The sequence below is a fragment of the Rutilus rutilus genome (genome assembly GCF_951802725.1).
Source record: "Rutilus rutilus genome assembly, chromosome: 2".
NCBI classification, from domain to species: Eukaryota; Metazoa; Chordata; class Actinopteri; order Cypriniformes; family Leuciscidae; genus Rutilus; species Rutilus rutilus.
In genome coordinates, this window is record NC_140210.1 from 591,982 (window position 1) to 614,495 (window position 22,514).

General features: G+C 40.2%; 2 protein-coding genes across 2 annotated transcripts; both read left to right on the plus strand.

The window, feature by feature from the left end:
• Positions 1-1,053: 1,053 nt before the first annotated feature.
• On the plus strand, positions 1,054-15,225 carry f7 (coagulation factor VII). Its single transcript, XM_084399263.1, has 8 exons — positions 1,054-1,226; positions 1,306-1,469; positions 2,473-2,497; positions 2,577-2,693; positions 6,151-6,291; positions 12,956-13,080; positions 13,195-13,315; positions 14,350-15,225. The coding sequence occupies exons 1-8, from the start codon at positions 1,166-1,168 to the stop codon at positions 14,907-14,909; spliced, it is 1,314 nt and encodes a 437-aa protein (XP_084255389.1). The 5' UTR covers positions 1,054-1,165; the 3' UTR covers positions 14,910-15,225.
• Positions 15,226-16,177: 952 nt separating this feature from the next.
• Positions 16,178-22,171, plus strand: f7i (coagulation factor VIIi). The gene is made up of 8 exons (XM_084399249.1): positions 16,178-16,329; positions 16,509-16,669; positions 16,767-16,791; positions 18,432-18,545; positions 18,613-18,750; positions 19,848-19,954; positions 20,028-20,148; positions 20,635-22,171. Exons 1-8 carry the CDS (start codon positions 16,272-16,274, stop codon positions 21,258-21,260), a joined length of 1,350 nt encoding a protein of 449 aa, XP_084255375.1. The 5' UTR covers positions 16,178-16,271; the 3' UTR covers positions 21,261-22,171.
• The last annotated feature ends 343 nt before the right edge of the window (positions 22,172-22,514 follow it).

Sequence of the window (22,514 nt, forward strand, 5' to 3'; positions counted from 1 at the left end):
GCACACGAATGCTAAAAATACGCAAGAAAATGTGTGTGCTCTATTGAGTCAGATGATTATTTTATTATTCGATAAGAAGTCACGCACATGAACGAAGATGGAAAGACATTTACTGTATAAATCCCTCAATAAAACGTCACTTTGCCTCAGCGTCAGCTGTGATTGGATAACTGGAGTAACCAGTGGACCAATGGCGTCGCAGCATCTCTAATGTTGGTTTGGTGTTTCTGAAAGTCTAAGTGTGTGATCAGAATGATCTGGTGTAACTCCCTCCAGAAGCGTCTCACACACACGAGTGTGTTCCCGAACACCAGCATCCGAACGCCAGAGAACATGACAGCGTTTACTGTGTTTCGTCTGACGCTCGAGACACACGTTTATGATGGAGGGAGAAAGAGAAAGATTGCAGAAATTTAAAGTTTTATTGCTAATATTTTGTGCCAGGAAGTGACGATTTTGTTCTCTTGAACACGTGATGTAAACACTGCTTAGCTGCAAATGTTTTATGTCAAGTCGGGTCTCCTTCATTTATACAGCGCTTTAACACTATAGAGTTTCACAGCAGCTTTACAGTGATAACAGGAGATTACAGTAACAGAGAGTGTTTAGGCTTTACTTTATGCCATATTCCAAGTTAAATTGGTAATTTTGGACGGACTTCCTGAAGAGTGACACTTTCGTCTGACTCGTTTCATGAGTTTGGGCCGAGACTCACGATGTTTAGCATCGGGAAGGAAACATTGGGACCAGATCATCTACTTGACACACTTCACCTTTAAGCACACATGCTAGTGAGAATATATAACCAACACTGGCAGAACATGTTTAAAATTTGTATTATGTATCAGAAATAAAAAAAAAAATTCAAATGTTGTCCTTTGTCTTGTCTCTCTGTGTGTGTGTGTGTGTGTGTGTGTGTGAGTGTGTGTGTGTGTGTGTGTGTGTGTGTGTGTGTGTGTGTGTGTGTGTGTGTGTGTGTGTGTGTGTGTGTGTGTGTGTGTGTGTGTGTGTGTGTGTGTGTGTGAGTGTGTGTGTGTGTGTGTGTGTGTGTGTGTGTGTGTGTGTGTGTGTGAGTGAGGGAGTGTTTTCAGCTCGAGGGCTGGAGAGTATTTAGACTTCAGACCTTTGAACCTCCAGCACAAGACAAACTGAAGCGCTGGTCAACATGCGTCTCCTGGCAGGGTTTCACGTCCTCTTCAGTCTTTACTGTGTTCACTCGGCTACAGGTACGGTAGATACACCAACTGTACAACCAGGTGCAGTAGTGTTTATCATGAGAGTGTTGTTGTGTACGTGTGTGTTCAGTGTTCACGGGACGGGACGGGGCTCACGAGGTTCTGACCCGGGGCAGGCGAGCGAACTCGGGCTGGTTCGAGGAGATGAAGATGGGTAATCTGGAGAGGGAGTGTCTGGAGGAGAAGTGTTCGTACGAGGAGGCGAGAGAGGTGTTCGAGCACACCGAGGCCACGGTCAGGGTTACAGCACACGTTCACTGAACGCACTGATCTTGATGCATGTCCTCTAGAAATCTAGTGCAACTTACTCTTAAACTGCTTTTCCCAACCTGAAGGATTGTAGTTGTATATTTTATTAGTGTAATGCCACATTTACACTGGAAAGGCGGTTAGGTGTCTTACCTACCCAACCCTCATCCTTCCCTCGGGTCATTTTAGAAATTAAAAAATGTAGTGTTCATCAGAGGGGTCCGAGACCACAGGACTTCTGTCGCACTTGACCCACGAATAAACACAAAACATTTTTTTTTGTGGATTTTAAAAAGTAACGAATCCTTCATTCACGGGTCAATTTGACCCCCTTAGGAATGAATGGGATGTGAGGAATGCTTCAGTTCACATAGAAACACCTAAAAATGCTCAAACTTCAAACTAAAAATGCTAAAACTTTACCAAAAACATGATTGTATAATGTCTACATGTGTATCTGATGCACACTGAAGAGAAACTGGCTTTAGGACCCAGAGGAACAGCTCATTTGCTCCATATAGACATATAAGCCCATCTAGAGTCATCAAATATCATCTTATATTATTTTATTATTTTATTTCCACAAGAGGTCAAAGACACACAATGTAAGATATTTAGAGCTGAATTAAAGGGTTATGCATGAAATTGTGAGTTATTTTGAATTTAAGAATGTGGGGAATGTGCTTAAATTACTTTTTATTTTATTTTTTATCTCCAAAGAAATTGCATTAAAAAATAGAAAAAATATTATCAAAATGAAATAAAATAAACTTTCTGGACAAACAAAAAAATCAAGTATAATTTTAGGGCTTCGGGTCACTTTGACCCGCGAAGGAAAGATGTGTTCCACAGTGCAAGGGAAGGGTGAGGGTTAAACTGCTGATACTCTGATACTGGTGTCAGAACAGGCATCATGTAGTCTGGCTCTTATGTGGCATGCGTCTGAAATGTGAGTAAAGATGCCTATCTAACTAATGTCTCCACACAGAATGAGTTCTGGACGATCTACGACGGTGAGTTTTAAAGATATGGGACTTTTTGTTAAATGACATTTTCTGCGTAATTAAGATGCATCTTCATGTTGGTCTGCAGTGAGAGATCACTGCGCATCGAGCCCGTGTGAGAACAACGGGCTGTGCTCGAGTCAGAACGCAGAATCCTTCACGTGTCTCTGTGCGCCGGGCTTCAGCGGACGCCTCTGTGAGCACGGTGAGAGACGCGGACATCAACACTAGCGGCTCACTTTACCCCGATGGTCCAATCACACAACTCACTTCATCAACACTGTAGCGGCTCACTTTACCCTGATGGTCCAATCACACAACTCACTTCATCAACACTGTAGCGGCTCACTTTACCCCGATAGTCCAATCACACAACTCACTTCATCAACACTAGCGGCTCACTTTACCCTGATGGTCCAATCACACAACTCACTTCATCAACACTGTAGCGGCTCACTTTACCCCGATAGTCCAATCACACAACTCACTTCATCAACACTGTAGCGGCTCACTTTACCCCGATAGTCCAATCACACAACTCACTTCATCAACACTGTAGCGGCTCACTTTACCCCGATAGTCCAATCACACAACTCACTTCATCAACACTGTAGCGGCTCACTTTACCCCGATAGTCCAATCACACAACTCACTTCATCAACACTGTAGCGGCTCACTTTACCCTGATGGTCCAATCACACAACTCACTTCATCAACACTGTAGCGGCTCACTTTACCCTCATCAACACTAGCGGCTCACTTTACCCCGATGGTCCAATCACACAACTCACTTCATCAACACTAGCGGCTCACTTTACCCCGATGGTCCAATCACACAACTCACTTCATCAACACTAGCGGCTCACTTTACCCTGATGGTCCAATCACACAACTCACTTCATCAACACTGTAGCGGCTCACTTTACCCTCATCAACACTAGCGGCTCACTTTACCCCGATGGTCCAATCACACAACTCACTTCATCAACACTGTAGCGGCTCACTTTACCCCGATGGTCCAATCACACAACTCACTTCATCAACACTAGCGGCTCACTTTACCCCGATGGTCCAATCACACAACTCACTTCATCAACACTGTAGCGGCTCACTTTACCCTCATCAACACTAGCGGCTCACTTTACCCTCATCAACACTAGCGGCTCACTTTACCCCGATGGTCCAATCACACAACTCACTTCATCAACAATAGCGGCTCACTTTACCCCGATGGTCCAATCACACAACTCACTTCATCAACACTGTAGCGGCTCACTTTACCCTGATAGTCCAATCACACAACTCACTTCATCAACACTAGCGGCTCACTTTACCCTCATCAACACTAGCGGCTCACTTTACCCTCATCAACACTAGCGGCTCACTTTACCCCGATGGTCCAATCACACAACTCACTTCATCAACACTGTAGCGGCTCACTTTACCCCGATAGTCCAATCACACAACTCACTTCATCAACACTGTAGCGGCTCACTTTACCCCGATGGTCCAATCACACAACTCACTTCATCAACACTGTAGCGGCTCACTTTACCCCGATAGTCCAATCACACAACTCACTTCATCAACACTGTAGCGGCTCACTTTACCCCGATGGTCCAATCACACAACTCACTTCATCAACACTAGCGGCTCACTTTACCCCAATGGTCCAATCACACAACTCACTTCATCAACACTAGCGGCTCACTTTACCCCGATGGTCCAATCACACAACTCACTTCATCAACACTAGCGGCTCACTTTACCCCGATGGTCCAATCACACAACTCACTTCATCAACACTGTAGCGGCTCACTTTACCCCGATGGTCCAATCACACAACTCACTTCATCAACACTGTAGCGGCTCACTTTACCCCGACGGTCCAATCACACAACTCACTTCATCAACACTGTAGCGGCTCACTTTACCCCGATAGTCCAATCACACAACTCACTTCATCAACACTAGCGGCTCACTTTACCCCAATGGTCCTTTAACACATTCTGTTGATTATCAGTAACATTGCACCTACATGTCTACTAACTCTCAGTAGAGTATTAGTAGAGTGTTAGTTGAGTATTAGTAGAGTATTAGTAGACTGGTTAGGGTTAGAATAAGTCAAGTCAAGTCAAGTATATTTGTATAGCGCTTTTCACAATACAGATTGTATCAAAGCAGCTTCACAGTATTAAATTAAAATAATACAACAAGGTTTGTTTCTAGTGGAATTTATTGATTGATAAAATCAAATTAAATATCCCCAGAATATCCCCAACTGAGCAAGCCAAAGGCAACAGAATAAGTTGACATGTAGTTGCAAAGTTACTTATAATCAGGTGAATGTCTATTGTGGAGCATCACAATAATGAGTTAGCAGATATTAAGCAGACAGTCTACTGATACTCTACTGATACTCTACTGATACTCTACTGATACTCTACTAATACTCTACTAATACTCTACTGATACTCTACTGATACTCTACTAATACTCTACTGATACTCTACTGATACTCTACTGATACTCTACTGATACTCTACTGATACTCTACTGATACTCTACTAATACTCTACTGATACTCTACTAATACTCTACTGATACTCTACTAATACTCTACTGATACTCTACTGATAATCTACTGATACTCTAATGAGAGTTAGTTTACATGTAGTTGCAAAGTTACGTATAGTCAACAGCACCTTCAAAAGGGACCATCAAAATAAAGTGTTACCAATTAACTTCTGTGCAATTTATGCAAAACTGTGCAACTACTGTGCAAAGATATTGGAAAAAATATATATATAATAAGATAGACTGTAGGTTACAGTCATACATAATTATATATATATATATTTTTTTTTTTTTTTATTGTGCAGTCAACACTACAAGTTAAAAATGGAGAAAATGGAGTGAGACCAAATAATGTCAACATTTTTAGACCATTTCGCTTTTAATGGGAAGTCACACTTTAACAGGGTTAAGGGACATTATTTTTTTGTCATTAAAATGTTATTTAGTAATCAAATCTATGTTAAACAGACGTAAGTTCAGCCGCTGTATAATTTTAATTGCCAAAGATGCTGTAAAAATGCTGTTCTTCCTCAGGGTTTCTGTCTCGTTTTCCAGCACAAATATCTAAACATTCTTAAATCAAGATACATTTACTGGAGAAACACAATGACTGATGATATTAAAGTGAGTTTCTGCTTAAAACAAGAGCAAATATCTGCTAATGGGGTCAGAACAATAAACTTCATTCAAAGGGAAAACAAGATGATTTGTCTGACTTCACTGGCAGATATTTGCTCGTTTTAAGATCAAACACACGATTTTGATACTTTTTTCAGAAAAGACTTCATATCTTGATAAGGGTTGGGACTGAGGAAGAAAACCAGCTTTTGCAAGTTTGTGTTTAAACTGGTTACATGTTATACTATGTTAATTTTGCAGAATATAATCGTTTATCAACCATATCTAATGTAATGAACCAGGGATTTGTGCTTCTGAACTCTGAAAAGTGTCTACTAGACACAGAGAAGTGAACCTTTTCTGAAGAGAATGTGGCATCCAGAAAGAGTAAATCGTCCTTGAAGTGAAAGAACAAACGAATTCCTGATTGAAGCCCAAGAACATGTTCCCCCTGTTTGCCTCCTCAGAGGTTCGAGGTGTTCCTGACTCCTGTCTGCATGAGAACGGTCAGTGCGAACACTTCTGCGTGGAGGAGGACGGGCAGCGCAACTGTTCCTGTGCCGACGGGTATTTCTTAGGGTCGGATGGCCAGAACTGCCTGACACACGGTGAGAATATCACACACTCACGGATCAAGCGCTACACTTGATCTTGTTCCAGCTTCCCTTTCATGCCGAGTGGTTCAATATAGCCTTGCAGACACTGTACAGACATGTGTAAAGGCATAGTTCACCCAGAAATGAAAATTAGCCCATGATTTACTCGCCCTCAAGTCATCCTAGGTGTATATGACATTCTTCTTCCAGACGAACACAATCAGAGTTATATTAAAAAATATTCTGGCTCTTCTAAGCTTTATGATGGATAGATGCACTTTTATGATGGACAGATGCACTTTTATGATGGATAGATGCACTTTTATGATGGATAGATGCACTTTTATGATGGACAGATGCACTTTTATGATGAACAGATGCACTTTTATGATGGATAGATGCACTTTTATGATGGACAGATGCACTTTTATCATGAATAGATGCACTTTTATGATGGACAGATGCACTTTTATGATGGACAGATGCACTTTTATGATGGACAGATGCACTTTTATGATGGATAGATGCACTTTTATCATGAATAGATGCACTTTTATGATGGACAGATGCACTTTTATGATGGACAGATGCACTTTTATGATGGACAGATGCACTTTTATGATGGATAGATGCACTTTTATGATGGATAGATGCACTTTTATGATGAACAGATGCACTTTTATGATGGATAGATGCACTTTTATGATGGACAGATGCACTTTTATCATGAATAGATGCACTTTTATGATGGATAGATGCACTTTTATGATGGACAGATGCACTTTTATCATGAATAGATGCACTTTTATGATGGACAGATGCACTTTTATGATGGACAGATGCACTTTTATCATGAATAGATGCACTTTTATGATGGACAGATGCACTTTTATGATGGACAGATGCACTTTTATGATGGACAGATGCACTTTTATGATGGATAGATGCACTTTTATCATGAATAGATGCACTTTTATGATGGACAGATGCACTTTTATGATGGACAGATGCACTTTTATGATGGACAGATGCACTTTTATGATGGACAGATGCACTTTTATGATGGATAGATGCACTTTTATCATGAATAGATGCACTTTTATGATGGACAGATGCACTTTTATGATGGACAGATGCACTTTTATGATGGACAGATGCACTTTTATGATGGACAGATGCACTTTTATCATGAATAGATGCACTTTTATGATGGACAGATGCACTTTTATGATGGACAGATGCACTTTTATGATGGATAGATGCACTTTTATCATGAATAGATGCACTTTTATGATGGACAGATGCACTTTTATGATGGACAGATGCACTTTTATGATGGACAGATGCACTTTTATGATGGATAGATGCACTTTTATGATGGATAGATGCACTTTTATGATGAACAGATGCACTTTTATGATGGATAGATGCACTTTTATGATGGACAGATGCACTTTTATCATGAATAGATGCACTTTTATGATGGACAGATGCACTTTTATGATGGACAGATGCACTTTTATCATGAATAGATGCACTTTTATGATGGACAGATGCACTTTTATGATGGACAGATGCACTTTTATGATGGACAGATGCACTTTTATGATGGATAGATGCACTTTTATCATGAATAGATGCACTTTTATGATGGACAGATGCACTTTTATGATGGACAGATGCACTTTTATGATGGACAGATGCACTTTTATGATGGATAGATGCACTTTTATCATGAATAGATGCACTTTTATGATGGATAGATGCGCTTTTATGATGGACAGATGCACTTTTATCATGAATAGATGCACTTTTATGATGGATAGATGCACTTTTATGATGGACAGATGCACTTTTATGATGAATAGATGCACTTTTATGATGGATAGATGCACTTTTATGATGGACAGATGCACTTTTATCATGAATAGATGCACTTTTATGATGGACAGATGCACTTTTATGATGGACAGATGCACTTTTATGATGGACAGATGCACTTTTATGATGGACAGATGCACTTTTATGATGGATAGATGCACTTTTATCATGAATAGATGCACTTTTATGATGGACAGATGCACTTTTATGATGGACAGATGCACTTTTATGATGGACAGATGCACTTTTATGATGGACAGATGCACTTTTATGATGGATAGATGCACTTTTATCATGAATAGATGCACTTTTATGATGGATAGATGCGCTTTTATGATGGACAGATGCACTTTTATCATGAATAGATGCACTTTTATGATGGATAGATGCACTTTTATGATGGGCAGATGCACTTTTATGATGAATAGATGCACTTTTATGATGGACAGATGCACTTTTATGATGGATAGATGCACTTTTATGATGGACAGATGCACTTTTATGATGGATAGATGCACTTTTATCATGAATAGATGCACTTTTATGATGGATAGATGCGCTTTTATGATGGACAGATGCACTTTTATCATGAATAGATGCACTTTTATGATGGACAGATGCACTTTTATGATGGACAGATGCACTTTTATGATGGATAGATGCACTTTTATCATGAATAGATGCACTTTTATGATGGACAGATGCACTTTTATCATGAATAGATGCACTTTTATGATGGATAGATGCACTTTTATCATGAATAGATGCACTTTTATGATGGATAGATGCACTTTTATGATGGATAGATGCACTTTTATGATGGATAGATGCACTTTTATGATGGACAGATGCACTTTTATGAGGATAGATGCACTTTTATCATGAATAGATGCACTTTTATGATGAACAGATGCACTTTTATGAGGATAGATGCACTTTTATGAGGATAGATGCACTTTTATGATGGATAGATGCACTTTTATCATGAATAGATGCACTTTTATCATGAATAGATGCACTTTTATGATGGATAGATGCGCTTTTATGATGGATAGATGCACTTTTATGATGGACAGATGCACTTTTATGATGGATAGATGCACTTTTATCATGAATAGATGCACTTTTATGATGGATAGATGCACTTTTATGATGGACAGATGCACTTTTATCATGAATAGATGCACTTTTATGATGGATAGATGCGCTTTTATGATGGATAGATGCACTTTTATGATGGACAGATGCACTTTTATGATGGATAGATGCACTTTTATCATGAATAGATGCACTTTTATGATGATAGATGCACTTTTATGATGGATAGATGCACTTTTATGATGGATAGATGCACTTTTATGATGGACAGATGCACTTTTATGAGGATAGATGCACTTTTATCATGAATAGATGCACTTTTATGATGAACAGATGCACTTTTATGAGGATAGATCCACTTTTATGAGGATAGATGCACTTTTATGATGGATAGATGCACTTTTATCATGAATAGATGCACTTTTATGATGAACAGATGCACTTTTATGATGGACAGATGCACTTTTATGATGGATAGATGCACTTTTATCATGAATAGATGCACTTTTATGATGGACAGATGCACTTTTATGATGGATAGATGCACTTTTATGATGGATAGATGCACTTTTATGATGGACAGATGCACTTTTATGATGGATAGATGCACTTTTATTATGAATAGATGCACTTTTATGATGGACAGATGCACTTTTATGATGATAGATGCACTTTTATGATGGATAGATGCACTTTTATCATGAATAGATGCACTTTTATGATGGATAGATGCACTTTTATCATGAATAGATGCACTTTTATGATGGACAGATGCACTTTTATGATGGACAGATGCACTTTTATGATGGACAGATGCACTTTTATGATGGACAGATGCACTTTTATGATGGATAGATGCACTTTTATCATGAATAGATGCACTTTTATGATGGATAGATGCGCTTTTATGATGGATAGATGCACTTTTATGATGGACAGATGCACTTTTATGATGGATAGATGCACTTTTATCATGAATAGATGCACTTTTATGATGATAGATGCACTTTTATGATGGATAGATGCACTTTTATGATGGATAGATGCACTTTTATGATGGACAGATGCACTTTTATGAGGATAGATGCACTTTTATCATGAATAGATGCACTTTTATGATGAACAGATGCACTTTTATGAGGATAGATCCACTTTTATGAGGATAGATGCACTTTTATGATGGATAGATGCACTTTTATCATGAATAGATGCACTTTTATGATGAACAGATGCACTTTTATGATGGACAGATGCACTTTTATGATGGATAGATGCACTTTTATCATGAATAGATGCACTTTTATGATGGACAGATGCACTTTTATGATGGATAGATGCACTTTTATGATGGATAGATGCACTTTTATGATGGACAGATGCACTTTTATGATGGATAGATGCACTTTTATTATGAATAGATGCACTTTTATGATGGACAGATGCACTTTTATGATGATAGATGCACTTTTATGATGGATAGATGCACTTTTATCATGAATAGATGCACTTTTATGATGGATAGATGCACTTTTATGATGAATAGATGCACTTTTATGATGGATAGATGCACTTTTATGATGGACAGATGCACTTTTATCATGAATAGATGCACTTTTATGATGGACAGATGCACTTTTATGATGGACAGATGCACTTTTATGATGGACAGATGCACTTTTATGATGGACAGATGCACTTTTATGATGGATAGATGCACTTTTATCATGAATAGATGCACTTTTATGATGGACAGATGCACTTTTATGATGGACAGATGCACTTTTATGATGGACAGATGCACTTTTATGATGGACAGATGCACTTTTATGATGGATAGATGCACTTTTATCATGAATAGATGCACTTTTATGATGGATAGATGCGCTTTTATGATGGACAGATGCACTTTTATCATGAATAGATGCACTTTTATGATGGATAGATGCACTTTTATGATGGACAGATGCACTTTTATGATGAATAGATGCACTTTTATGATGGACAGATGCACTTTTATGATGGATAGATGCACTTTTATGATGGACAGATGCACTTTTATGATGGATAGATGCACTTTTATCATGAATAGATGCACTTTTATGATGGATAGATGCGCTTTTATGATGGACAGATGCACTTTTATCATGAATAGATGCACTTTTATGATGGACAGATGCACTTTTATGATGGACAGATGCACTTTTATGATGGATAGATGCACTTTTATCATGAATAGATGCACTTTTATGATGGACAGATGCACTTTTATCATGAATAGATGCACTTTTATGATGGATAGATGCACTTTTATCATGAATAGATGCACTTTTATGATGGATAGATGCACTTTTATGATGGATAGATGCACTTTTATGATGGATAGATGCACTTTTATGATGGACAGATGCACTTTTATGAGGATAGATGCACTTTTATCATGAATAGATGCACTTTTATGATGAACAGATGCACTTTTATGAGGATAGATGCACTTTTATGAGGATAGATGCACTTTTATGATGGATAGATGCACTTTTATCATGAATAGATGCACTTTTATCATGAATAGATGCACTTTTATGATGGATAGATGCGCTTTTATGATGGATAGATGCACTTTTATGATGGACAGATGCACTTTTATGATGGATAGATGCACTTTTATCATGAATAGATGCACTTTTATGATGGATAGATGCACTTTTATGATGGACAGATGCACTTTTATCATGAATAGATGCACTTTTATGATGGATAGATGCGCTTTTATGATGGATAGATGCACTTTTATGATGGACAGATGCACTTTTATGATGGATAGATGCACTTTTATAATGAATAGATGCACTTTATGATGATAGATGCACTTTTATGATGGATAGATGCACTTTTATGATGGATAGATGCACTTTTATGATGGACAGATGCACTTTTATGAGGATAGATGCACTTTTATCATGAATAGATGCACTTTTATGATGAACAGATGCACTTTTATGAGGATAGATCCACTTTTATGAGGATAGATGCACTTTTATGATGGATAGATGCACTTTTATCATGAATAGATGCACTTTTATGATGAACAGATGCACTTTTATGATGGACAGATGCACTTTTATGATGGATAGATGCACTTTTATCATGAATAGATGCACTTTTATGATGGACAGATGCACTTTTATGATGGATAGATGCACTTTTATGATGGATAGATGCACTTTTATGATGGATAGATGCACTTTTATGATGGACAGATGCACTTTTATGATGGATAGATGCACTTTTATTATGAATAGATGCACTTTTATGATGGACAGATGCACTTTTATGATGAGAGATGCACTTTTATGATGGATAGATGCACTTTTATCATGAATAGATGCACTTTTATGATGGATAGATGCACTTTTATCATGAATAGATGCACTTTTATGATGGATAGATGCACTTTTATGGACTTCAAAACAGAAACAGCCATTCACTGCCATTATAAAGCTTGGAAGAGTCAGGACATTTATTAATATAACTCCGATTGTGTTCGTCTGAAAGAAGAGTGTCATATACACCTAGGATGACATGAGGGCGAGTAAATCAAGGGGTAATTTTCATTTTTGGGTGAACTATCCCTTTAATTACACAGAAAACTGTCTAATTAGTTTAGAATTAAACCATTATGACTGTCCGTGTGTTACAGAGGCTTTTCCGTGTGGGAAGGTTCCACTTCTTTGGGGGGGAGGTTCTGCTACGAACCTTCAGGCGGATCTGAGGTCTCGAATCGTTGGTGGAGCCGAATGTCCTAAAGGTCACTGTCCGTGGCAGGTAGCAGAGGTCACGTCACAGAACTCACATGTCGATGTGTCATTACTGTCAAACACCTGTGTGTGTGTGTGTGTGTGTGTGTGTGTGTGTGTGTGTGTGTGTGTGTGTGGACAGGTGCTGCTGAAGTACGGCGAGAAGGGCTTCTGTGGAGGTGTGATCTATAAACCCACCTGGATCCTCACAGCCGCACACTGTTTAGAGAAACTCCATGTCAAGTTTCTCAAGATAGTCGCAGGTACAGTCGCTCTCAGAGCAGAATTACACACGCTCTTCTGATTGGCTGTGATTTTTTTATTGATTTTGTCACGCCTGATTAGATAAACAGTCAACAGCCAGGACAAAAACAGTCAAAATATTGCAGCCTAAAAAAAATTATTAGCCGTAGCTGAAAATGATGTCATTCGTATTAATTAAAAATCAATTTTATCAAGAAGAGAAAATTACAACAATTTACTTGCATAATTACTTATTATACAAGTAATTGTTAAAGGGTTAGTTCACCCAAAAATGAAAATTCTGTCATTACTTCTCATGTCATTCCAAAACCCACAAACCTTTCGTTCAACACAAATGAAGATGTTTTTATTACAATCTGAGGGATTTCTGACCCTCCATTAAAAGTCTATTCACCCAAAACTCTGACAAAGATCTATGAATATCTTCCTTAGTGTTTCAAAGATGAACGAAAGTCAACATGAGTGTGAGTAACTGATGACAGAACTATTTTAATAACTGAAAAGAGCCTGAGAAAGTTTTAATGTGTTTGTTAAAGGGGTGGTTGATGTTAGTGTGTAATGTTGCTGTTTGAGCATAAACAACATCTGCAAAGTTACGACGCTCAAAGTTCAGAGCAAAGGGAGATATTTGCTTTTAAAGAAATCACTTAATAAGGACTACAACAAACGGCTGGTAAAGACTACAATGAGCTTCCTCCCGGGTTAGTGACATCACTAACCCTAAAATGTACATAAACCCCGTGTGTGAGGGAATCGGAGCTACTAACACATGAGCTCTTGAAGCTCCGCCCTCTGTGCCGGGAGCAGCAGCTTATTTGCATTTAAAGGGACACACAAAAACGCGTGTTTTTGCTCGCTCTCAAAAAGTGACAATTTTAACATGCTATAAAAAATATCTGTGGGGTATTGTGAGCTAAAACTTCACACACACACTCATCAGACACTTATTTTACATCTTGTGAAAAGGGCATTACGGGACCACTTTACGATTGTTAATGACGAATTATTGTTGTTCTGTCGCCCTGTGACTCAGGTGAGCACGACATCGAGGTGGACGAAGGCACAGAACAGGTGATCCAGGTGGAGGAGATGCTAATGCACCCCGGCTACGTGTCGGAGACCGCAGACAGTGACATCGCCCTGCTGCGTCTGAGCAGACCCGTGGTCTACGGCACGTACGCCGTGCCCGTGTGCCTGCCGGTGCGCGACATGGCGGAGCGCGTGCTGTGGGCCGTTAGCAAGCACACGGTGAGCGGGTGGGGCAAACGCAGCGAGGACGGACCCACCTCACGTTTACTGCGCCGACTCCAGGTGCCGCGCATTCGCACGCAGGAGTGTGTGAAGAACGGCGAAGTCGCGCTCACTGATAACATGTTCTGCGCCGGTTACATCGAGGGAAAGCAGGACTCGTGTAAAGGCGACAGCGGCGGCCCGCTAGTGACCCGCTACAGAAACACCACGTTCCTGCTGGGAATCGTGAGCTGGGGGAAAGGCTGCGCTCGACCGGGATCCTACGGCATCTACACGCGCGTCTCCAACTACCTGCAGTGGATCCACAAACATACGGCGAATTCTACTCAAGTGAAGCGTTAAAGGGATAGTTCACCCACAAATTTAGATTAGCCCATAATTTACTCGGCCTTAAGCCATCCTAGGTGAATATGACAATCTTCTTTCAGACGAACACAATCAAGAGTTATATAAAAAAATATCCTGGCTCTTCCAAGCTTTATAACGGCAGTGAATGGCTGGAGAAAATTTGAAGACCATAAAAGTGCATCTATCCATCATAAAAGTGCATCTGTCCATCATAAAAGTGCATCTGTCCATCATAAAAGTGCATCTGTCCATCATAAAAGTGCATCGTGCATCTATTCATCATAAAAGTGCATCTATTCATCATGAAAGTGGTAGAGATAAAAGTAGTCCGGGAACCTACGGCATCTACACGCAGTGGATCCATGAACATACAGCGAATTCTACTCATGTGAAGCATTAAAGCTTCTGAATTTGAGCACTGCTCTATTTATGTCTGATTATGTCTGATTTCTTCATTGTTTGACATTTTTATCTTCTCAATGCTTTGGCCTTCATTACCTCATTCAAAAATAAACAGTTCAAGTAGAATGAAAACTATCTGTGTTTATTTGGTTTATATATGCATGTGTATAAATGCGTGTGTGTGCAAATTTGTCAGTTGTTCCAATGGGAATCCAGACGATTGTGAGTTTCTCATGAGTATACTTCACCATATACTTTGTATGTTGTTGTTCCAGGGCGACGGTGCAGAATTAAAAACTGTTTATCGAGTATCGCCATCGTGGCTCATTAGGACAAGAACTCTACGTTTTATTGCGTCACAGTGTTGCGTCTGGTTAGGACAGGGTGTAGCCTAATACGTAGTTAAACACTGGCTAATGAGTGGTTTCTCACATTATACGGTTAGTACTGTTTCAAAATACTCTGTGTGAGCATAAAGTTCCTCTATTGTGTCGTATATCCCAGTGAAACGCTTCGGGAACAAGAACAAATGTAGGCGGGGCTTGATTGTGTCTGTGGGGAATTGATTGGATGGTTGTGGTTTGCTATTGGCTGATCTCATGTGAGTGACAGGTTATAGCCCCGCCCTCGTCATCAGAGAAGAGAAGAGATGCTGCAAGAGGAACTGATTCTGATTCAAGATTACCAGGAACATGAATTTAACATGATAATAATAATGTGCACCGATAAATAATTTAGAATCAAGCTGCAGTATTCCATAAAGTTGTGCATTTTGATTACATGGTGACTTTAAAATCATAGCCTGGTCCTATAATGGGTTTGATTACGTAACTCATTATCAGTGAGTCTGAGTGAATCTCACAGTCAGAAGCCCTTTGCTCCCGGTCGATCGGCTAATTTCAGTCTCTCCATCAGGATTCTGAGGAAACATTGTGTGTGTGTCCGGAGGTGAACATGAACACTTGTGCTGTTGCGTTGCTGTGTGTCCTGATATTTCACGGATGCATCGGTGGTAAGAATTGCGAGCGACACGAACTAAAATAACTCTCCCGGTATAATCTAAGAAAGTGACTCGCGGGCGCCCAGTGTTCGTGTCGCTCGTGTATCGATACATAACAATATAGACCGCCTGTTAAACAACTTAGCGCATCAAACTACCTCTGTTCTACCTCTTTTCCTCGTTGTTTCCAGTGTTTCTTGACAAAGATGGCGCCAGTTCTGTGTTGCAGCGCGTGAGGCGCGCGAACTCTTTCCTTGAGGAGATGAAGGGCGGGAACCTCGAGCGCGAGTGCATCGAAGAAATCTGCGATTACGAGGAGGCGCGCGAGGTGTTCGAGGACGACACGAAGACGGTACTCACTCAGATATTCACGCGCAATATTATTACTCATCTGGTGTATTATTTTAATTTAAGTAAGTTTGCGAATTCGTTTTGTTTCTCTTTTGCAGAAACAGTTTTGGTTGAGTTACTCCGGTGAGTAATAAATGTGACACCGCTGCCCACAAAAAATAACCATGGCAAACTATAGTTTCCTCAAATAAATGTAGTCAATTATTAGTATAAATAAGTGCTTTTCACTGAGAGAATCTTTCTGACATTGTACTTATTATTAGTAGCCTACAGTTGTGATCACTGACCCCACAGTATTATATAATCATATAACTGATTTAATTACTGGTCATTACATGAGCCCCTTTCACACAGCGCTTTGAACCCGGGAAATTGCCGGCAAATTGCCAGAGTGCCTTCTGTGTGAACGCAAACACGACCCGGGATTGATGCCGGGATCGATGACGGGTTGGGGACCTAGTAACATTGCCGTGTTCAGTCCCGGAACGCGCGCTGTGTGAACAAAAGCCGTAATAATGCCGTGTTGTAGTGATGACGCTGAAGCGCGGGATCGTTCGCCAGCTGTGAAACGGTACGTAATGCGCAAGTTTATGATCGAATCAGAGAAAAAAATGCACAAGCGTGGTTTCTCGAGAGAGAGATCGCAGCTCATAAGCAAACTTAAGACGCTGCTGAGACATTACAAAGTCACATCGATGTCACGTGTCGTTACGGGATTTTTACGGGTTGTGTGTGAACGCACTCTCTGATTCCGGAAAATCACTCGCAGTGTGAATGAACCAAAATCAAACGAACCCGGGTCAAATCCCGGGTCACTTTATCCGTGTATTTTCCGGAATCTCTGTGTGAAAGGGGCTATGGACTGCTACTCTGACAAAAAACAAACAAAAAAACCCCACAGTATTTATTGACCTGAAGTCAAAGGTTCTGTTTGTTCAAAAGGTGTTTGTTTATGCAAGCTTGTTTCGGCCAAAAATGTAAAATGCAAATTTTTTAAAAAGATAATTGTGACTTTTTATCTCACAATTTTGACTTAAAACACGCAATTCTGACTTTATTTCTCAGAATGTTTATGCATGTTTATATCTCGCAAATCTGACTTTATAACAAGCAATTGCGTGTCATAAAGTCAGAATTGTAAGATATAAACTCACAATTGCGAGTTATAAAGTCTAATTCTAAGGGTAAAAAAAGACAGACTTTTTTAGTCAGAGTTCATATCTCACAAATGACTTTATAACACGCAATTGTGACTTTAAATCATATAATTCTGACTTTATATCTCCCAAATGTGTGTTATAAAGTAAGAATTCTGAGAAAAAGTCCGAATTGCGAGTTTGTTTCTTGGAATTCCGACTTTATAACACGCAATTCTGACTTTATAACACGCAATTGCGACTTTATATCACGCAATTCTGACTTTATATCTCCCAAATGTGTGTTATAAAGTCCGAATTGCGAGATATAAACATACAATTCTGAGGAAAAAGTCCGAATTGCGAGTTTATTTCTTGCAATTCCGACTTTATAACATGCAATTCCGACTTTAAAACACGCAATTCTGACTTTATATCATGCAATTCTGAGAAAAAAGATTGGATTTTTTATTCTGTTGTGGAAACAAGCTTCCATGTTTCAGCTCAGTCCAAGTCTTCAAGATGCATTGAATTCCCACCCAAAATACAGGTGTTTTCATATTCATTACTATAAACCAACCTTTTTTTAACATTTTCTTGATTCATACATGTAATCATCTGTCTAAGCTAAGGAGCCGTGCTTGACCAATCCGTGCAAGAACAACGGCACGTGTGTCTATCTGGCGAGCACCTACTACTGCCTGTGTCTGGAGGGGTTCGAGGGAAAGTACTGTGAGAAAGGTGCGTGAACGTGAAGAATAACCAGCGGCGTGTTCTTCTGAAAGCTCATAGATGTTTCCCCGGGCAGGGTTCGAGGAGACACTGAAGTGTCTTCATGTGAACGGAGGCTGTGAGCAGTTCTGCGAGGCTTCGGGACCCAGGCGCTCGTGTCGCTGTGCCACGGGATACACACTGGGGGCTGACGGGACGTCTTGTGTTGCTCAAGGTGGGAACAATATATAAATAAAGACCTATAAACTTCAAATCTCAAAGTACACAAGGCTTATAAAACTTTCAAACTCCAAACTAAACTTATTTAAAGTGCCCCTATAATGCTTTTTTGAATATGAACTTTCAAGACAGTCACAGTCACCTTTATTTATACAGTACTTTTTACAATACAGTGTTTCAAAGCAGCTTCACAGAGATAACAGGAAAATAATGCAACAAAGTTTGTTTCTAGAAGAAAATAGCTAAAGTAGCTTAAGTAAGTTCAGTGATGGTTCATTTTTGTTGTAAAAAAGTTATTAATTTAGTTCATTTATATATAACGCCGCTGGAGAAAACCGTGATGTCATCGTCCAGCTCAGTTCAGTTCTCATATAATGGTGTCAAGAAAGGCAGATCAATAATATTGTTGAATATTAAATGAAATGTCCCCAACTAAGCAAGCCGTAGTGTAGTGTGTAATAAAGCTGTTTTTGAATGTAAAAGCTCTGCAAAGATCAATCAAGTTTTTTCTCCTGAAGAAACAAGTGATTCTGAACTGAAACGAGTCGTCAGTAATTCAGTCTCACTGAACCTGTAGGTTTGTAACTAATTTGCATAATGCCAGCCTCAGGTCTTGATTGGCTGAGCAGCGTCTCTTAGCCCCGCCCTCAAACACTGTAGTGTATCTGAGACTGGAGGAGTTTGGTTCGTGTTGTTCGTGTCGAGAAGACGCTGTTTTCTGAGATTGATACGGTAAAACCCACGCCATCGTTACTGTTCGCATCACTGTGATCAAGAGCTGAGATTCAGATATGATAATGAGCGTTTGCTTTCTGACCAATCACAGCAGAGCAGCTCTCAGAGAGGCGGGGCTTAGAGAGACTAGAATCCTTGATTCAGCGTTTCAGACACTGAGAGAAAAGAGCTGACGCTGCAGTGCAGATTATGAGGAAATTAAAGTGTTTTTTGAGCATGAATGAATGTAAACCTGTTGTAGGAGACGCTAAAAACAACATTAAGAACCTTATAAATAATAGTGGCACTTTCAGGCACTTTTCAACATCAATGTTTCTCTTGCCAAACCTTCTCTATTTAAACTGTGATTTGTTTTAGTTAAATATCCATGTGGAAAGATTCCGCTTCAGAAGACAAACACAGATCCTTCTCAAAAACAGCTTGCGGGGGGAACTCACTGTCCCAGAGGTCACTGTCCCTGGCAGGTAACAGTAAATGTGCTCGTCACTGTGTTACGAGAAGAAGTGATCAGATGATGAGTGTGTTCTGTGTCTCCAGGCGCTGATAGATTATAACGGAGAGAGTGTGTGTGGAGGAGCTCTTCTGGACGACGGCTGGGTCGTAACCGCGGCTCACTGCGTTCATCAGAAGGACCTGAAGCGTCTGAAGGTTATCACAGGTGTCTGAAGTGCGGATTGATGGTTTTTATACAGTCTCTACTTACGTCTAAAGCACAGCTTAACCGGCGACATCTTTCCCTGTCGGCCACCGTAACTTCTGATGGTTGCAATTCGCAACCTCACCACTAGATGCCACTAAAACGTACACACTGCGCCTTTAAATAATAGAATAAGCCACTGAAGAGATGTATGTCTATCCCTCACAGCCTCGCTTTCATTCCCGTTAAAAATAAAAGATGGCGCTGCTGTGAATAACGTCCATAGTGTCATTATTCGAGATGGTCCTCACTGCAGAACACGAAATCTAGGGGGAGGAGTTGGATCCAGATCCAACTCCTCCCACCTTACATATACCTAAACCTACTAATCTCCACCCCTTAGATCTGGATCCAACTCCGCCCCCTGGATCTCGTGTACTGCAGTGAGGTGCTACTGCATTATTCAGCTGCGTTCCAGTTTTGTCTACAGCAGTTGTTTGTCCGCAGGTGATCATGACCTGGATGTGATGGACGGCCCAGAGGAGGCGTATGATGTTTCTGCTGTGGTTATCCACGAGAGTTACGACCCCGTCTCACTGGATAGTGACCTGGCCCTCCTGAAGCTTCATGAAGAACTCAAGCGTTCAGTGTACGCCGTGCCCGTATGCTTGCCCACGGCACAGCTAGCACAGGACGAGCTCGTAGCCGTACGCTTCCACACGCTCAGCGGATGGAGCAAGCGAACCGTCGGGCACAACATCCACTCGTCGCGAGGCCTGAGCGCCCCGTCGTCTGGCGCTCTACAGCGGCTCAACGTCCCGCTAGTGCCCACAGATCAGTGTGTGTCGAGCAGCCGCGTCAACGTCACTGCTAACATGTTCTGCGCGGGCTACGTCGTGGGCGAACACGAGTCCTGCCGAGGACATGACGGAAGCCCGCTAGTCACGCGCTACGAGGGAACCTCGTTCCTCACGGGCGTCGTGTCGTGGGGTAAAGGCTGCCATCGGCCGGGGTACTACGGGATTTACACCAAAGTGGCTAACTTCTTAAAATGGATTGAAATGGTTGTGAAAACTCCCGTTGAGGGGTTGAATAATATCAGTGGATCTCCTGTTGTCTTTACCCGAGGTTAAAGGTTTCGCCACTGAAGAAGCATTTTCGGTTCCCCAAAGAACCTTTCAGGGATCAGTTCTTGACCTGTTAAAGGGATAGTTCACCAAAAAATTAAACTTACCCCATGATTTACTCACCCTCAAGTCATCCTAGGTGTATATGACAATCTTCTTTCAGACGAATACAGAGTTATATTACAATATGTCCTGACTCTTCCAAGCTTTATAATGGGAGTGAATGGCCGGTTTCTGTTTCGAAGTCCATAAAAGTGCATCTTTCCATCATAAAACCATGAATGGTTGTGAAAACTCCCGTTGAGGGGTTGAATAATATCAGTGGATCTCCTGTTGTCTTTACCCGAGGTTAAAGGTTTCGCCACTGAAGAACCACTTCCAGTTCCCCAAAGAACCTTTAGGGTCAGTTCTTGACCTGTAGACTCTCACCTCCCCACAGATCTGAACTTAAATGGTTGTAATTCATGAATGCTTTGGAATACAGACCTACGGTTGGTCTCTTTTTTAGAAAAGACACTCAGTGGATTATTGCAGAAGTGAAAGCATGTACAAAATAATTTGGACTATTGGTTTTTGGACTAACTAATATGGATTGCTAGAGAATCAAACCAAGTTGAGTTCCATATTTAAAGTTGATAACATCCACAGAACCTTTGCATTGCACAAATGGTTCTTTAAAGTGGAAAAAGGTTCTTTAGATTTTTTAAATGTTCTTCACACTAAGAAAAAAATGGTTATTTTAAGAACTGATCGCTGAAAGGTTCTTTAGGGAACCAAAAATGGTTCTTCTGTGGAACCCCTTTTTGGAACCTTTATTTTTAAGATGTTAAAGGTTCTTCAAGGAACCATCGATGCCAATACAGAACCTTTACTTGTAAGAGTGTGAGACGAGCTTTGAAATAAAACAGTGATTCTGAGCCTTGTGTGTGTGTGTGCTTCTGTCACTCATGTGTGTTCGAGGGACGGTTAGACAGTCATTAACTGGAACTGCATTGATTTTCTAGTGCAGATGTTGCTCTGGTCTAATCATACACCAGACGTGACCCTGTGCGAGGCCAGACCTCATCTCTCCTGTGCATTTTGTGTACATTATATTAGTCTGATAAAACAAAGATAAGGTTCACATATTTCGGTTAACGGCCCAACCTCATCTCTGCGAACTTCTTCATGAAACACTGAAAATCACCAGCTTTTTTAGATTATCAAACAATTGACTAAGAGGATGTTGTTCACTTGTTTTATCACCAGACAGAACCCTTT